The sequence below is a fragment of the Mirounga leonina genome, unplaced genomic scaffold (assembly GCF_011800145.1).
Source record: "Mirounga leonina isolate KUSES-001 unplaced genomic scaffold, KU_Mleo_1.0 Mir_127, whole genome shotgun sequence".
NCBI lineage: Eukaryota > Metazoa > Chordata > Mammalia > Carnivora > Phocidae > Mirounga > Mirounga leonina.
Genome location: NW_023270316.1, coordinates 13,397,489 through 13,411,983, shown reverse-complemented (window position 1 = coordinate 13,411,983; position 14,495 = coordinate 13,397,489). Strand labels below are relative to the sequence as shown.

Genomic DNA, 14,495 nt, shown 5'->3' with positions numbered 1-14,495 from the left:
GAGCCCCGCCCCCGGCAGCGCTGCGGCTCCCGCTCGGGCGCGCGCTCCGGCCGCCGAGGAAGCTGCGGTGGCGGCGGCGGCAGCGGGCGGGGAGCTGGGCGTGGAGGCGCGAGGGGCGGGGCGGGCGGGTGGCACTGCGGGCCCGCGGCTTGGGCGGCTCCGGTGGCTCCGGCGGCTCTCGCTGGCTGCTCGTGCTCAGTGCCTGCCGGCGCCCGCGGGCCGCGTTGCCGCCCGGCTCGGCCCATGCCCAGGGCTGCTGCTCCCTCCGCCGGCGCCCGGGGGGTCGCGGCGGCCGTGAGGTGGGGGCGGCCGCGGGAGGCGGCGGGGCCGGCCGCCGGCGCAGGGTCCGGGGGCGCAGCGCGGCGGCCGTAGGTCTATGTCGCGGGCGGCGGCGGCGGCGGCGGCCGCGGAGGGACGATGCGCGAGTACAAAGTGGTGGTGCTGGGCTCGGGCGGGGTCGGCAAATCCGCCCTGACCGTGCAGTTCGTGACCGGCACCTTCATCGAGAAATACGACCCCACCATCGAGGACTTCTACCGCAAAGAGATCGAGGTGGACTCGTCGCCGTCGGTGCTGGAGATCCTGGACACGGCGGGCACCGAGCAGTTCGCGTCCATGCGGGACCTGTACATCAAGAACGGCCAGGGCTTCATCCTCGTCTACAGCCTCGTCAACCAGCAGAGCTTCCAGGACATCAAGCCCATGCGGGACCAGATCATCCGAGTGAAGCGGTGAGGGGGCCGGGGGGAGCGGGCAGGGGGCTTCGCGGTGCTGCCGGCAGCCGACGTCCCGGGGCCAGAACTCCCCCGTGCTCTGGGTGGCCGTGGACAGGGGGAGCTGTCTGCGGAGATGGCTCTGGGGGTCTCATGCTCTATAATAATTTTTTTTTTTTTTTGCCAGCATCACCACCACCATCATCTTGAATCTCAAATTTGAGTGCTTTGTTTCACAACTCAAATTTGGCATCCCGTGAACCTACAGCACAGCTCTTTGTCTCTTGGATATTATTAGTAGCACTTGTGCAGAACCCCAAAGGAAACAAAGTTTAAAACTTGCAGTGGGAGAAAGGGTTGGGTAGGTTTGTGTTGGGAAAGAGGGGAGCTCTGCAGGCATAGTGGAGACATTTTCAGATTGAACAACAACAAAAAAATCTACCTTGGCAATATTTGACAGCAAAATTGCTCACACATATATGGTAAAAATGTCAAGTCCAGAGGAAAGACACCTTTCTCCTCTCTTAAAAGATTGAGTGGTGCCAAGGCGTTTTACAAAAATGAACTGTGCAATTAAGACGAAACTTTAAAGGCATTAAATTATTTGAAGACGTCCTAACAGTTCAGTGAGGTTGAGAGAGTTATTAGCATATAGGAGCCCAGATATGCCATTTACGTTAAAGAATGCGGCTTAACTTTTTTTTTAATCCAACTGCCTTATCCCCTCAAAAAAAAAAAAAAGAAAGAAAGAAAGAAAGGGAAAAAAGCATTCCTGGAAACAAAACTGAAGTTTCTTCAAAGGTGTAACTCAAGTATTAGCTAATTTAAAGTTAATGCAAACAAGCTCTTTCCTGATATAAACTCTTTTTTTTTTTACAGTGTGCATTTTGAAAATATGGCTTGTAGCTTAAATGGCTTAAAATACTTGTTTTCTCTTAAATATGAGTATATATTTTCCTATAATTTCAAGCATCAAAAATGTAATAATATCTCAGTTCAAAGTTTTAGCAAATTTTTCTAATTACTGGTTGCACATTATTGTTCTGTGTGATTCTTATTAGTTAATAATTGTTAATAATTTTGATATAGTGTAATTTTTTTTCTACCTAACTCTAGCTTTAGCCCTAAATTTGAAGACATTTACTGAAAGATAGTTGTAAGTGAACTGTAGACACAATCACGTTGTAAGTCAGAGTCACTTATTTTGAAAGAGCAAAGACCAAGTCATGTGTACTCAGTAGGTACTCAAAAATTCATTACAAGAGGTGGATTTTTAAATCAACATATGATCAAAGGGGATGCCCTGTCCCCATCCCCCTTTAACTCATTGCGCATACACTTTAATAGCTCAAACAAAATTTTGTATATTATTTCTTGCTAAAACTCAAACTAGAATAAAATGAATATTTTCATGGTCTCTGTTGCCGTTCTAAGATCTGTAAATCTGATAGTTTTTTACTTCTCCAGTCTCATTTTCTTAAAGTTAATTGCTGTAGATAACAAACGAGTAGTTTTGGTGCTAAATTTAATAAGTGTATACTTAAGGGGCTACATTGCAGTGACTGAAATCCTTAATTAGTACGCCACCCCCCATACTACTAAAAAAAAAATACAGAACAGGGCAGTCTAATACATTGTCACGTGTCAATCTTAAGCCATATACATACATCAGATAATAAAGTGAATGCCCCATCTGCTCCAAACTTCACATTTAAGTGTAGACATATAATTCAAACATTGATAAAAGGGCAAACTTCTTGACAGAAGCCTAGGGGTCAGAATATGGCAAAATATCCTCAGATAGTTTAGTCCACATGATTTTGTAGTTTCTTATGATTTAGTGGAGATTACTAATAGTGGGCTAATCTAAACCTGGTATGGTGAAACTATTTATTTGTCTGCACCACAACCAAGGTGCAAAAAAAAAAAGTAAAATTCTACTTGCCTAGGTGTCATTTTACTCACTAGTCTCAGTTCTTGATGTAAAAAAACCATGGGTCAGCTGACGTCAAGTTCATAAACTCTTTTCACTGGAATTCATCCATCATATCCGTAAGGACCCCTTGGGCCCTTCTGTGTTCTGACATTCTATACCTCACCCTAATTTTATCATCTGGCCTCCCAGCCTATAACATATTATAAATAACTTACATAGAAAGAGAGGATCTGTGTATATTATGTATATTAGAAGATAATAGATAATGCCTATATGATGCTAAAGTAAGCATTAAATGTGCTAGTAATTTAACTCCTCCCACTTGAGAATAAAACATGATTTTCGGGGCACCTGGGTGGCTCAGTCGTTAAGTGTCTGCCTTCGGCTCAGGTCATGATCCCAGGGTCCTGGGATCGAGCCCCGCATCGGGCTCCCTGCTCAGCGGGAAGCCTGCTTCTCTCTCTCTCACTCCCCCTGCCTGTGTTCCCTCTCTCGCTGTGTCTCTCTCTGTCAAATAAATAAATAAAATCTTTAAAACAAAACAAAACAAAAAAACATGATTTTCAAATAAGTAAATTTTCTGTTCTTTTTGGGAATCAGTTTTTAAATTAAGCAGTTGCTATAGGAAGTATTCAGTAATTATTCCCTCCTCTCTGCCCACTAGCTGCTTTACATATTACAACAGTTGTTTGGGGGTATTTAATATCACCATAATGCCAGTGACAAAAGTGAAGTGCAGAGAGATTCGGTATTTTACCCAAGACCAGTCACTGATGGAAGGATTTAAACCAAGATCTGTTACAATCCATGTACTCTTCTTCTATACCAGGCTGGCTTTGAACTTGTTATTTACTGGCAAATTCAATACCCAGCTTTTGGTCTGGGGTGGCATTGTTCCATACAAGTATAATGTGAGCCACATATGTAATTTAAAAATTTCTAGTAGCTTATTTTTTTAAATTATAGCAGATAAAGTTAATAAGACATTTTTTAATGTACTATTTGCCAATTTAATGTGTAACCAATATTCAAAAATTGAGATATCTTACTTTCCTTTTTATTCTAAATTTTCCAAAATCTGGTGTGTAATTTACACTCACAGCACATTTTAATTCAGATATATTTCAGGTGCTCAGAAGTCACGTGTGGCTGCAGGCTACCATATTGGGCAGTACAGGTCTAAGGTGTATATATTGCAGGGAAGCAGTAAGCCTCAGTTTCCTTATCTGTGAATGAGATGCACCCTTCAAAGTCTTTATTAGGATTAAATGAGATAATTTATTTTAAGGTGTCCAACACAATACCTTGAACACAGAAATTGCTCCAAAATTCCAGCTATTCTTTTATTAATAACCTTGTCACCCTATCTTCTTTAAATTTTATCCTTGATATAAATGTAATTTTAGAGGAAATAAAGTTGTGACTGCCTTTTGAAATTCATCGCCTGATGTAGACAAGATGAGAATAAAAAGCAACTGGGATTAAAACAACCCTTGGAAAAATTTTGCTCATATATTCTCAAAATATTTTCCCTTATTAAAGGCCTTATGGGAAAGGGGAGGAGACTGAAGATTTAACTTCAAGAATAGCACCAATTCATGGCCAGGGACAGTGAAATGGAGCTTTTTATTGGATTGTTCTTGTATGGAATGTTGTGCTCTTAGAAAATGTAGAACAAGCCCATACTCCCTCAAGTGTTTACAGGTGCAGAGGCATTCATCTACTTACACTACCTCCTGTCCAAGCCAAGTGGCCCAACTAAAAAGGCTGTATTTGTTAATTCACATACTTTCCTTTTTCAGCTTGACTTCAGATGAGAACACACACTCAAGGAAGTGTGATAGGGATATAGAATATGTTTCAGTTGAAATAAAACTAGAATTTTTTCTGATTTCATAATTGCTTCTCCCATTCCTCCCCGGGTAGGCCATGATCCTGACTTAAAGTGTCTTGGAACATGCCGTTCAAGGCCTGTTGTTCTCAGAATAAAGCCCAGAAATCTTCTACATGACCTTCCGAGGCGCAGCATGCTCCTGCCCGTGTCTGCCTTTCCGGCCTCACCTTTTCAATCTCCTCGTCCCTTAGGTTCCAGCACCCACACCTGCTTTTAGTTCCTTGAAAGTACCTGTCTGGGCTTTCCTTGTACATGTAGCATTTACCTTTTGCAGTTAATTCCTACTCATTTTCACCCCTACTTAAAAGATTTCCTCCTCAGGGAAGCCTTCTTTCCCTTCCCAAGCTGAGTTAACTCCTTCCTGTGTTCCCACACTGGATGAAATGTCATGCCTCACGCCTTCCCTGAATCATGCATACCTCAGACCTCTCTGCTACCCTGAACTTCCCTCTTCTTGTAGCACTCACCGAAGTTGAACTATTTGTGTGATGATAGACGTGCAGTCGGTCTTTCTCATTAAACTCTAGTCCTGTGTGGCTAGCACAAGCTCCTGGCAGAGAGGAAACGCTCAAGAAAAAAGTGTTGAAAGAAAACCAGTGTTTGGAAAGAAAATTATTTTTATTGTCCTTTAGCCTTGGTATCCCTGAACATTTTAATTTTATAGGTGGGAGAGACGATTCTTAAAAGTCCGTTTTGCGCGTGGAGTAGGTGGTATCCCTTCAGCTCTTAACATTCTCTCACAGTACTTGTACCTACTTGGGGTGACAAGGGAAGGGGTGAAGTTTAATAAGAATCTCGAAGCATCAGGAGCTCCAAAGCCTTCCAGATGGAGGAAGTGGCATGGAAAACTCATACAGTATTTGTTGGCTGTTAAATAGACCAGATTGGCTAAACTAGGAATTCATATACAAGTGTGAAAGGAGGGAGGTAAGGCTAAAAAATGTAAAGCTAAGTTACAGAAGGTTAAACAGTTTGGACTTGATCTTGTAGTAAAGGACCGTGATCAAAATTGGTATAGAAATGATAACATGGAGATGATGTGATAGAAGGTTTGGTGACAATAGACCAGAGTTAGGGGGAATGATCCTGCAATATTGTGATCATCTATCCTAGTTTTTGTGTGAAGTAGAAAGATTCTGAATTAGCATGATATCTGCAGGAACAGAAAGGAAAGAAGGGATGCGAATAATACTGTAAAGAATGAATTAAACTTAGTTGGGGGGGAGGGTCAAATGTAACCTTGGACACTTTGAACATGAGTGAACGGGATTACAGAGGAATAGTGGGGGGACATTATTTCTGTGTTGGAGATGGTAATCATCCATATAGATGCACCTAATAAGTAATTAGAATATTTGAATAAAGCCTGAAAGATCACTTTACATATGAATGTAAGGACTCAGGATCCTCCCTGTAGTTCAGATGTGGAGAGTAGATGAGACCTCCTGGGTAGAATAGAGAGAGAGAGAAATGAATGGATATGGCCAGAAATAGAATTGTAAATGAATATGGCCAAGGATAGCACTTGAGAGTTAAGATATATAGAGGAGGCTTCACACGTTACTATATAGGCTAGAAGGCATGGGGGGAATTTTAAGATTGGGAAAAAGAGAACGGGAAGAGACAGCTGATTTGCACTACCCAAAGTGAAATTCGTTACTATTTTTTTTTTTTACTAATATTTCTATATCATTTAAGCGATCACTTTTAAGTGACCAAACTGATCGTTTGCACTTTTTCTCCTCACAATAAGTATCCATAAAAACCTTCTCTAAAATAGAGGCAGATGGCCAATTGCTACACATAGATCTTGACCCATGACAGATTGGTGCTGTGGAGCCAAAACCAGGGAATACATCAAATGTTTGTCCCAAGTAAGTGGAATATCTAGAGTCTCCCACCACTCCTTCCTCCACAAACACCTTCTTCCCCAGTTTGATACCTCTAGTAACCAAAATTGTCATTGGAAGCTGGGCCTCCAAAGTACAGAGCACCTAGAAGTCATGAGTCACTTTTTATAGCCCCAAGTATTGTCTTGCTGAAGGGGAAACTTGTATTTGCCACATTATGAAATTAGAACATTACAATATCGTGCCTTTCTCTTTGCTATCCCGAGATTGGAATTGTTTAAGTTCACTTTGCAGATGGAGCAGATGATCTCCCTTCGGCTCTAACATGCTGTTGGTACTTCTCTCTAGTGGGCGCCATGAGGGAAGAGGTAGGGTTCAATATGAGCCTTAACGAATGAGCAACCTGTGACCCGCAAATCTTGTCTAGTTAAGATTTGGTGATAATTGTGTCAATGAAATCTATAATCAGAGGGATCATTCCTATAATTTTTTTTTTAAAGGGAAAGGGGGCAAAAGTAATTTAAGTAGCCAACCGTTCTACTACTGCACACAGACAAAATACATCGCCTGTCCCTGCATATTGACATAACTCCTCCGGCAGGAACAAATGGATGATTTGAAGGTGACCTCACTGACCACCCAATGAGAAATATTTGGGTCACCAGGCAAGTGGATGATGTTGACTCTCTAGCACTCTTTAGGAAAAGGTGGAGTAATGAATAGGTAAACACTAAGGAGAAGGTGGAGGAACTGATAAAATGTCTCTAGATGACTCAGCCAACAGGAAGACCCAACTAAGTTGGAATCCTGTTATTTGTTAAAGTTTTCCAGTTAGTAATACATTTGAGTGTTTTCTCTGGGTCCTCTTCCACTAAATTATATGTCACACTAAAATGCATAGATTATACATTTATGTATATTTCTAAGCAATAAACTTTACATAAAAGCATGTACACCATACTTAATTCGTGAGGTGTTGTTTTGTTTTTTTTTTTTTTTTATCAAGGGTAATTTTGGTTACACAGTTTTTTCCTTAGCCATTGTCTTTAAACCTAAGCCCCTGGGGAAGGATGTGTGATTCTACTCTAGGGTTTTTGTTTTTTGCTTCTGTTTTCACTTTTCCTTGTTATCTGTTTCTCTCTCTCTCTCTGTTCTTACCCACTATTTTCTTATGTACTTATATTTTTCTGGCTTACGGAATAAAAAGAATTGTAATACTCTACAGTTTTTTTGGAAAAATATCTGGGTTTGGATATGAGTAGCCTCTAATATGAGGTAAAACTGATGGAGACAGAATAATTACAAAAGTATAAATGTAGAGATATTATTTCCATAGGAAATGCATCATGAAATTTTAAGAGTGTACAGAAATAGTTTTTATTTCTTACCTTCACAGTTGTGGTTAATTATATTAAAAATTATTCTCAGCCTGGCAGAGAAAAGTTAAGTTTCTTAAACATACCGTTATGCTTTACCAGATCAAACTGTGCCCTTCAGTAGAATAATACCAGTAATGGTAATGCGATGATCTTAGACATCTACATTTCCATAAAGTGTGTAAGTAAAATGTAGATATGTTGGTAAAGTTTAAGGTTATCAAAATATCTAAAAATAGCATATCTCTAGTTGTTAACATGGTATATACCGAATACTATTGAAAGCAATAGATTTAACTTTATACTTCCAAAAGATTGAAATCTCTTTAGAACTATTGGGCCCAATATTCCAACTATTTCACCTTTTATTCTTGTAGGAAAACCCTAATAAAACACCTACATTAGCCTGATTTTTAATGCATTTCAGTTTATATTAAAGGTCACAACTGTGAAAAAAAATTTTTTTAGGCCTGTGAGTCAAAATAAAATTATTGGGTATCTGAATCAAATATCAGCAGCATATTGTATTGAAATCATGGTTTGGTAAGTCCAGTAACAAAGCAACATTGGGAGTCTTCGAATCTGATTCATTTTATTACTTAATGTTGAAGATACTGCATATTGCTGAAAACTCTTATCTGAATAAGCTATTTAAAATAGATGACAGTGTGTAAATTAAGTACACTTGTGAAGTATACATTCTTTTTACTCAAAATGCTCAAATATATTCACTGTCAGAATTGGATAGATTATTGTTTTCGCTTTGTTCTGTTTTTTACTTTCTCTAATAATCTTTCTTTTAATATGTTTAAGGTTTGAAAACATACCAAAATTGATATTTTAAGGGCAAATATAATCTATAATTTTTGTGTTTTTAAAATTTATTTTTATTGAGATATAATTGACATACAACGTATTTAGTTTTTTTTCCACTTAGTAGAATTATGCAAGAGAAACATTGTAAAGTTTATTTAAAACATTTAGAAGAGTCACTCCCCATAAAACATGATAATTTGATATGTGTATACATTGCAAAATGATCACTACAGTAGGTTAGTTAACATCCATCACCATTCATCGTTGCAGTTTTGTGTGTGTGTGTGTGTGTGTGTGTGATGACAATTTTTACAATTTTCTCTTACCAGGTTTCAGATATACACTACAATATTGTAACTGTAGTCACCATGCTGTACATTAAACCTCCAGGACTTACTTATCTTGTAACTGGAAATCTGTACTTTTTTACTACCTTCACCCTTTTCTCTCTCTCTCTCTTTCACACACACACACAAACACACATGCACGCGTGCACGTGTTCACATACACACCCACCCATCCTGCCAACCACTTATCTGTTCTCTGTGAGTTCAGGTTTTTCTTTTCTTTTGTTTTAAGATTCCACGTGTACATGAGCTCATACAGTATTTGTCTTTCTCTGACTTATTTCACTTAGCATAATGTCCTCGGGGTCTATCCATTTTGTCTCAAATGGCAGGATTTCCTTCTTTTTTATGGCTGAATAATATTCTTTTTGTGTGTCTGTGTGGATATATGTGTATACAGACAGACAGACATACCACATTTTCTTTATCCATTCATCCATCAATGGACACTTAGGTGGTTTCCATGTCTTGGCCACTGTAAGTAATGCTTCGGTGAACATGGGGTGCAGATATCTCTTCGAGATAATGATTTTGTTTGAATAAATACCCAGAGGTAGAATTGCTAGGTCATATGTAGTTCCACTTCTAACTTTTTGAGGAACCTCCATACTGTTTTGCATGGTGGCTGCACCAGTTTGCATTCGCACCAGCAATGCACAAGAATTCCTTTTCTCCACATCCTTGTCAACACTTGTTGTTTCTTGCCATTTTGATAATTACCATTCTGATAGGTGTGAGGTGCTATCTCATTGTGGTTTTGAGACGCATTTCCTTGATGATTAAATTACCATTTCATGTATTTGTTGGCCATCCATATGTCCTCTTTGGAAAAATGGCTTTTCAGATCCTCTGCCGATTTTTTAATTGGGTTGTTTGTTGTTTCGTTTCTGTTGAGTTGTATGAGTTCTTTATATACTTTGGATACTAATCAGATCTATGTTTGAAAATATTTCCTCCCATTTCATAGATTGCCTTTGCATTTTGTTGATGGTTTCCTTTGCTTTGTAAAAGCTTTTTAGTTTGATATAGTCCCACTTACTTATTTTTGCTTTTGTTACCTTTGTTTTGGTATCACATCCAGAAAATCATTGCCAAGACCAGTGTCAGGGAGTTTACCCCCTATATTTTCTTCAGAGTTTTGTGGTTTCCGATCTTATGTTCAAGTCTTTAATCCATTTGAGTCGATTTTTGTGTATGGTGGAGATATTGATCCAGGGTCATTCTTCTGCATGTAGCTGTCCAGTTTTTCCAGTACTATTTACTGGAGAGATTATCCTTTCCCTATTGCATAGTCTTGCCTTTGTTGTTGTGAATTTGTTGACCATGTATGCATAAGTTTATTTCTGGGTGTTCTAGTCTGTTCCATTGATCTGTGTGTCTATTTTTATGTCAGTGCCATACTGTTTTGGTTGCTGTAGCTTTGTAATATAGTTTGAAATCAGAAGTGTGATGCCTCCAGCTTGGTTCTTCTTTCTCAGAGTTGCTTTGGCTATTCAGGGTCTTTTGTGGTTCCACACAAATTTTAGATTTGTTCTATTTCTGTGAAAAATGCCCTTGGGATTTTGATAGGGATTACATTGAATCTGTAGATTGCTTTGAGTGGTATGGATATTTTAACAGTATTCTTTCAATTCACGAGCACAGAATATCTTTTTATTTATTTGTGTCTTTTTCAGTTTCTTTCATCCGTATCTCACATTTTTTTTAAATTGTTATTTCTGTCAAAAAACAAAGTATTGAAAAAATAACACATCTCCCTGTCTACTTCTGTGTATTCTCTCAGCAGTGGCTTTCACATTTTCTTAATCATGGCCCTCAGTAAGAAATACATTTTACATTGTGACGGTACACACAGCATAAATACAAGTTTCATGAAATAATAGTTAAATTTGTTATGTTCCTTGTATTATATTTTCTATTTTATTCTTATAATTTTATTTCATTGTTTTTAAATGTTCCTCTTGATCCACTAAATTGATCTCATCACTCACAATTTGACAACTGCTATCCTAGAATATTTGTACTCTAAGGAAAATAAATAGAACTATCTCTGTAATTGTTGGAAACAGCATTTATCTTTTCCTGCTTTTCCAGTTTCCAACAACCCTATATAAATGCTACAAAAATGAAGTGCTTCCTAACATGAGTTAGTAAATGCACTCTCCATTACAAAGAAAGATAACATTTAGTCACTAAACAAAAAGACATGTAAAGTCTATCTTTGAAGAAGCATTTATTTCTGTTGGTTGTGCATATTAGAAATATGGGGACCTCTTTCTCATTTGTCGTGGAATTTTACTCATTCTGGTAAGGCAGGAGAGGTCCTGCCTTGTGAAGACTTTAAACAGAAAGAGATGTAGTAGGATTCAGCCCGGGATGTGTGCTTATTACAAGGATTATCCATCACTACAACAGGTTGCTGAGGAGGTTTGGGAAAGTGATCTTTATTAGAGCTTTGGTGCATCTGTCCAGGATGACATTGATTCAGCTCTCCCTTTAACAGTAAAAATAGATGAAGATGACCATAATTATATATATCTTAATATCACTTAGTAGAATTACCCAAGAGAAAGGTTATAAACCTTTACTTAAAGCATTTAGGAGTGTTATTTCTCATTCTATTCTAGGAGCAACCCTTAAAAATTAATAATTCAGATGTGGAAATACTACATCATATTAATAATTCAGTACATATTAGTATTTTCTGCTTTATTAGGTATCTTTACAGCTTTCTGTCAATGAAATCTTAGAGAGTGTTTTTCTCTATTCTGGGATGGAGAATTTTGTTGTTTTATTCTGAGTTCTAAATTCATCCATCGTTAGGTTTCCAGTGATAATAACATACTGCATATATGATAATTGCTCTAACTTATTATTTTATTTTACCACGCATACTGATCTTATTTATGAAGATAATGTTAATCCGGTTAAAGCTGATTCGCGGTACTTATTAGTCACATGATTTGGGGCAAGTTAACATTATCTGCACCTCAACTTCTGTAATATGGATATAATACTAACGAGATAATGAATGTAGTGTTTCTTTACATAGTAACCCTAAAATATCCGTAGTAAAGTTTCCCCAAAAATCACACACATAGGAATGCAACTCCAGCATTTATCTGACTTTATAAAACAGTGTACTGCCACATGATTTCTTAAGAATTAGACTCAATTGCGATTGCCTTACCATATCTAGATAAACTATATAGCCAATCTGGTAGTGTTTTTCCATTTTTTTTCCCATTGCTTTCTCATCTGTGTCTGAAGTTGCTAGTACGGTATGTTACAGAAATTTAGCATAGACCCTGAGTGTTTTGTCTTTGCCTTCCCGTAGAGACTCTGTTGGCTATAAATGGTGACAGTATGTTTTTGTGACTCACAAAGAATTGTGATGATTTTTAGTACATGTATTTTAAGCATAAGGAGTACTTTATAAAAAGTGATGAGACATATAGGGCGCCTGGGTGGCTCAGTTGGTTAAGCGACTGCCTTCGGCTCAGGTCATGATCCTGGAGTCCCGGGATCGAGTCCTGCATCGGGCTCCCTGTTCAGCAGGGAGTCTGCTTCTCCCTCTGACCCTCCCCCGTCTTGTGCTCTCTCTCTCTCTCTCAAATAAATAAATAAAATCTTAAAAAAAAAAGTGATGAGACATATAATAAGTATTTGTTAAATAACACGTCTTTAAGTTGATAATGATAATAGACCTTTTTATGAATACCAAAAACTATACAGGGGGTGAAGACAATTTTAACACTCTATATGGCCAGTTTAGATAGGTAGACAGAAGACAGATGGCTAGTGTAGAGAGAGAAATATGTTGACAGCTTTTTAATAATTTGATTGCAGAAGTCTTATCTGTCTTTGTATAAAAGTCATCACTGTCAACATTAAATACTATAGTTTAACCCACTTCATTTGCATAACATTGCTCTGGGCGTTATGCAAAATCAGTACAAGGTAGTATCTGTCCTTCTGGTATGCCAAAATGTTCTGTAAGTGAATATATATTTGACAGTGTTGAGTTGATGGTATATAGAGAGAGGGACAAAATGCATTCTCTAAAACAATTTGATTTCTAAGTTTCAAAATATTTTTCCGCCAGAAAACATTGCTTTTACTAGGCCACCTTTTCTAAGGACTTTTTCATGCATTGTAACTTGTAGAAATGAAAAATTTGTCTATAAGAGTAGTGCCCACAATGATACATTCACTTTGTTATGTTTAGTATATTTCGATCCTCCCTGGAAATGAAATCTTAGTTCCTGTTTGTATTTGGTTATAGAATGGTTTGAGCAGAATTATTTTAGAAAGCATTAGAACAGAAAACTGATTTGTGGAAAATTGAGAAAAAAACAATAGCTAGTCGTCAGGGAAGATAGCTGGGAGCCTAGCTAAAGATAAAAGTTGATTATCAAGGATAATCTAATATAGATTAAGAAACAAAAAATAAGCTTTATCTTTATATCATTTTTTGTTTTTGCATTTAGCAAAGTAAGTATCCAACTACAGCGTATATAAAATTATACTGTCCAAAATATCATTCCCCCCCTCACCCAAATGATCCACATACACTCAAGACTATTCTTTATCTGCTTTGGAACCAACACTTCAAACAAACTTTGGCCACCGGTGATGTTGGTACAGTGAAGGGCTGGATGCCCGTGGTAAGACAAATAGTTAAATACATTTATGCACACATACATGAAACCTAACTGGAAATTAAGATAAGTTTTTTTAGTTTATTTTGAAGAGCAAGGGATGAGAAAAGAATTTCTCCGTGGTTAATTCAGTTCGTGCATACTGACTAATATAATACTACTAATGAGACAGAACTTTTTTTTCCAGTGGTCTTGCATTGAGGAGCAGTAATGTTTGCATAAAAAAAAATGTCTGTTCTTGCTCTCAGATGGCCATTAACCAGTTTCAGCGTGCTGGGTCCTTAGTGAGGAAGGCTCTAAACAGAGTGTTCATCTCAGTGATGGAGCTGCCCTGCAGAGTGCTGGGTGGGAAGGACCCTCCAGCAGCGTGCGGGCTCAGCAGGGTGAATGCTGTGCCTACCAGCCTCAGTTACCCTGAGGGAAGCAGCCAGTGTGGCCTGTTCCCATCCGTGCCTAACATGTCAGCGCCCTGATTATGAGAGCATACCTCCCAGAGGTACATACATTTGAAAGGCTGCCCTTGATGACAGACAGTGTTTATTCCTAAGGCCTTTCTGAACAGATCATCTCTTTTGATTGAGGGAAACACTTGGACATTCATGGAAGGAAAGGGTTGTTTGGGGGAAGGAGATTTGGTCCATGGCTCTCATCAACACATCCTATTAAAATAACAAGTCTGGAAGCTTTTCTTTTTGGCCATACTGATTGGCTCCAAACAATCCCATGCATCTTTTCCTTTGATTAAGTATCACTGCTTTGATCTCGTCCCTTTTTTCCAGTGGTGACCCTGTGTCTCTGTTTACCTGGGGCAGTTCAGGTGTCTGTTGCTGTGGCACATTTTTGTACAGTGCCCATTTCCATCTCAAGAGTATCCCTGGGCAATAGATTATATGGTCATTCTA

The 14,495-nt window shown here is 38.6% G+C and overlaps 1 protein-coding gene across 1 annotated transcript in view; it reads left to right on the top strand.

Annotated features, from left to right (window-relative positions):
* Positions 1-345: 345 nt before the first annotated feature.
* RAP2A (RAP2A, member of RAS oncogene family) overlaps positions 346-14,495 on the top strand; it is a 34,840-nt gene continuing 20,690 nt past the window's right edge. Inside the window, exon 1 of the mRNA XM_035003157.1 lies at positions 346-731. Coding sequence (XP_034859048.1) covers positions 418-731 — 314 coding nt within the window. The 5' untranslated portion in view covers positions 346-417. The remainder of the gene's footprint in view (positions 732-14,495) is intronic.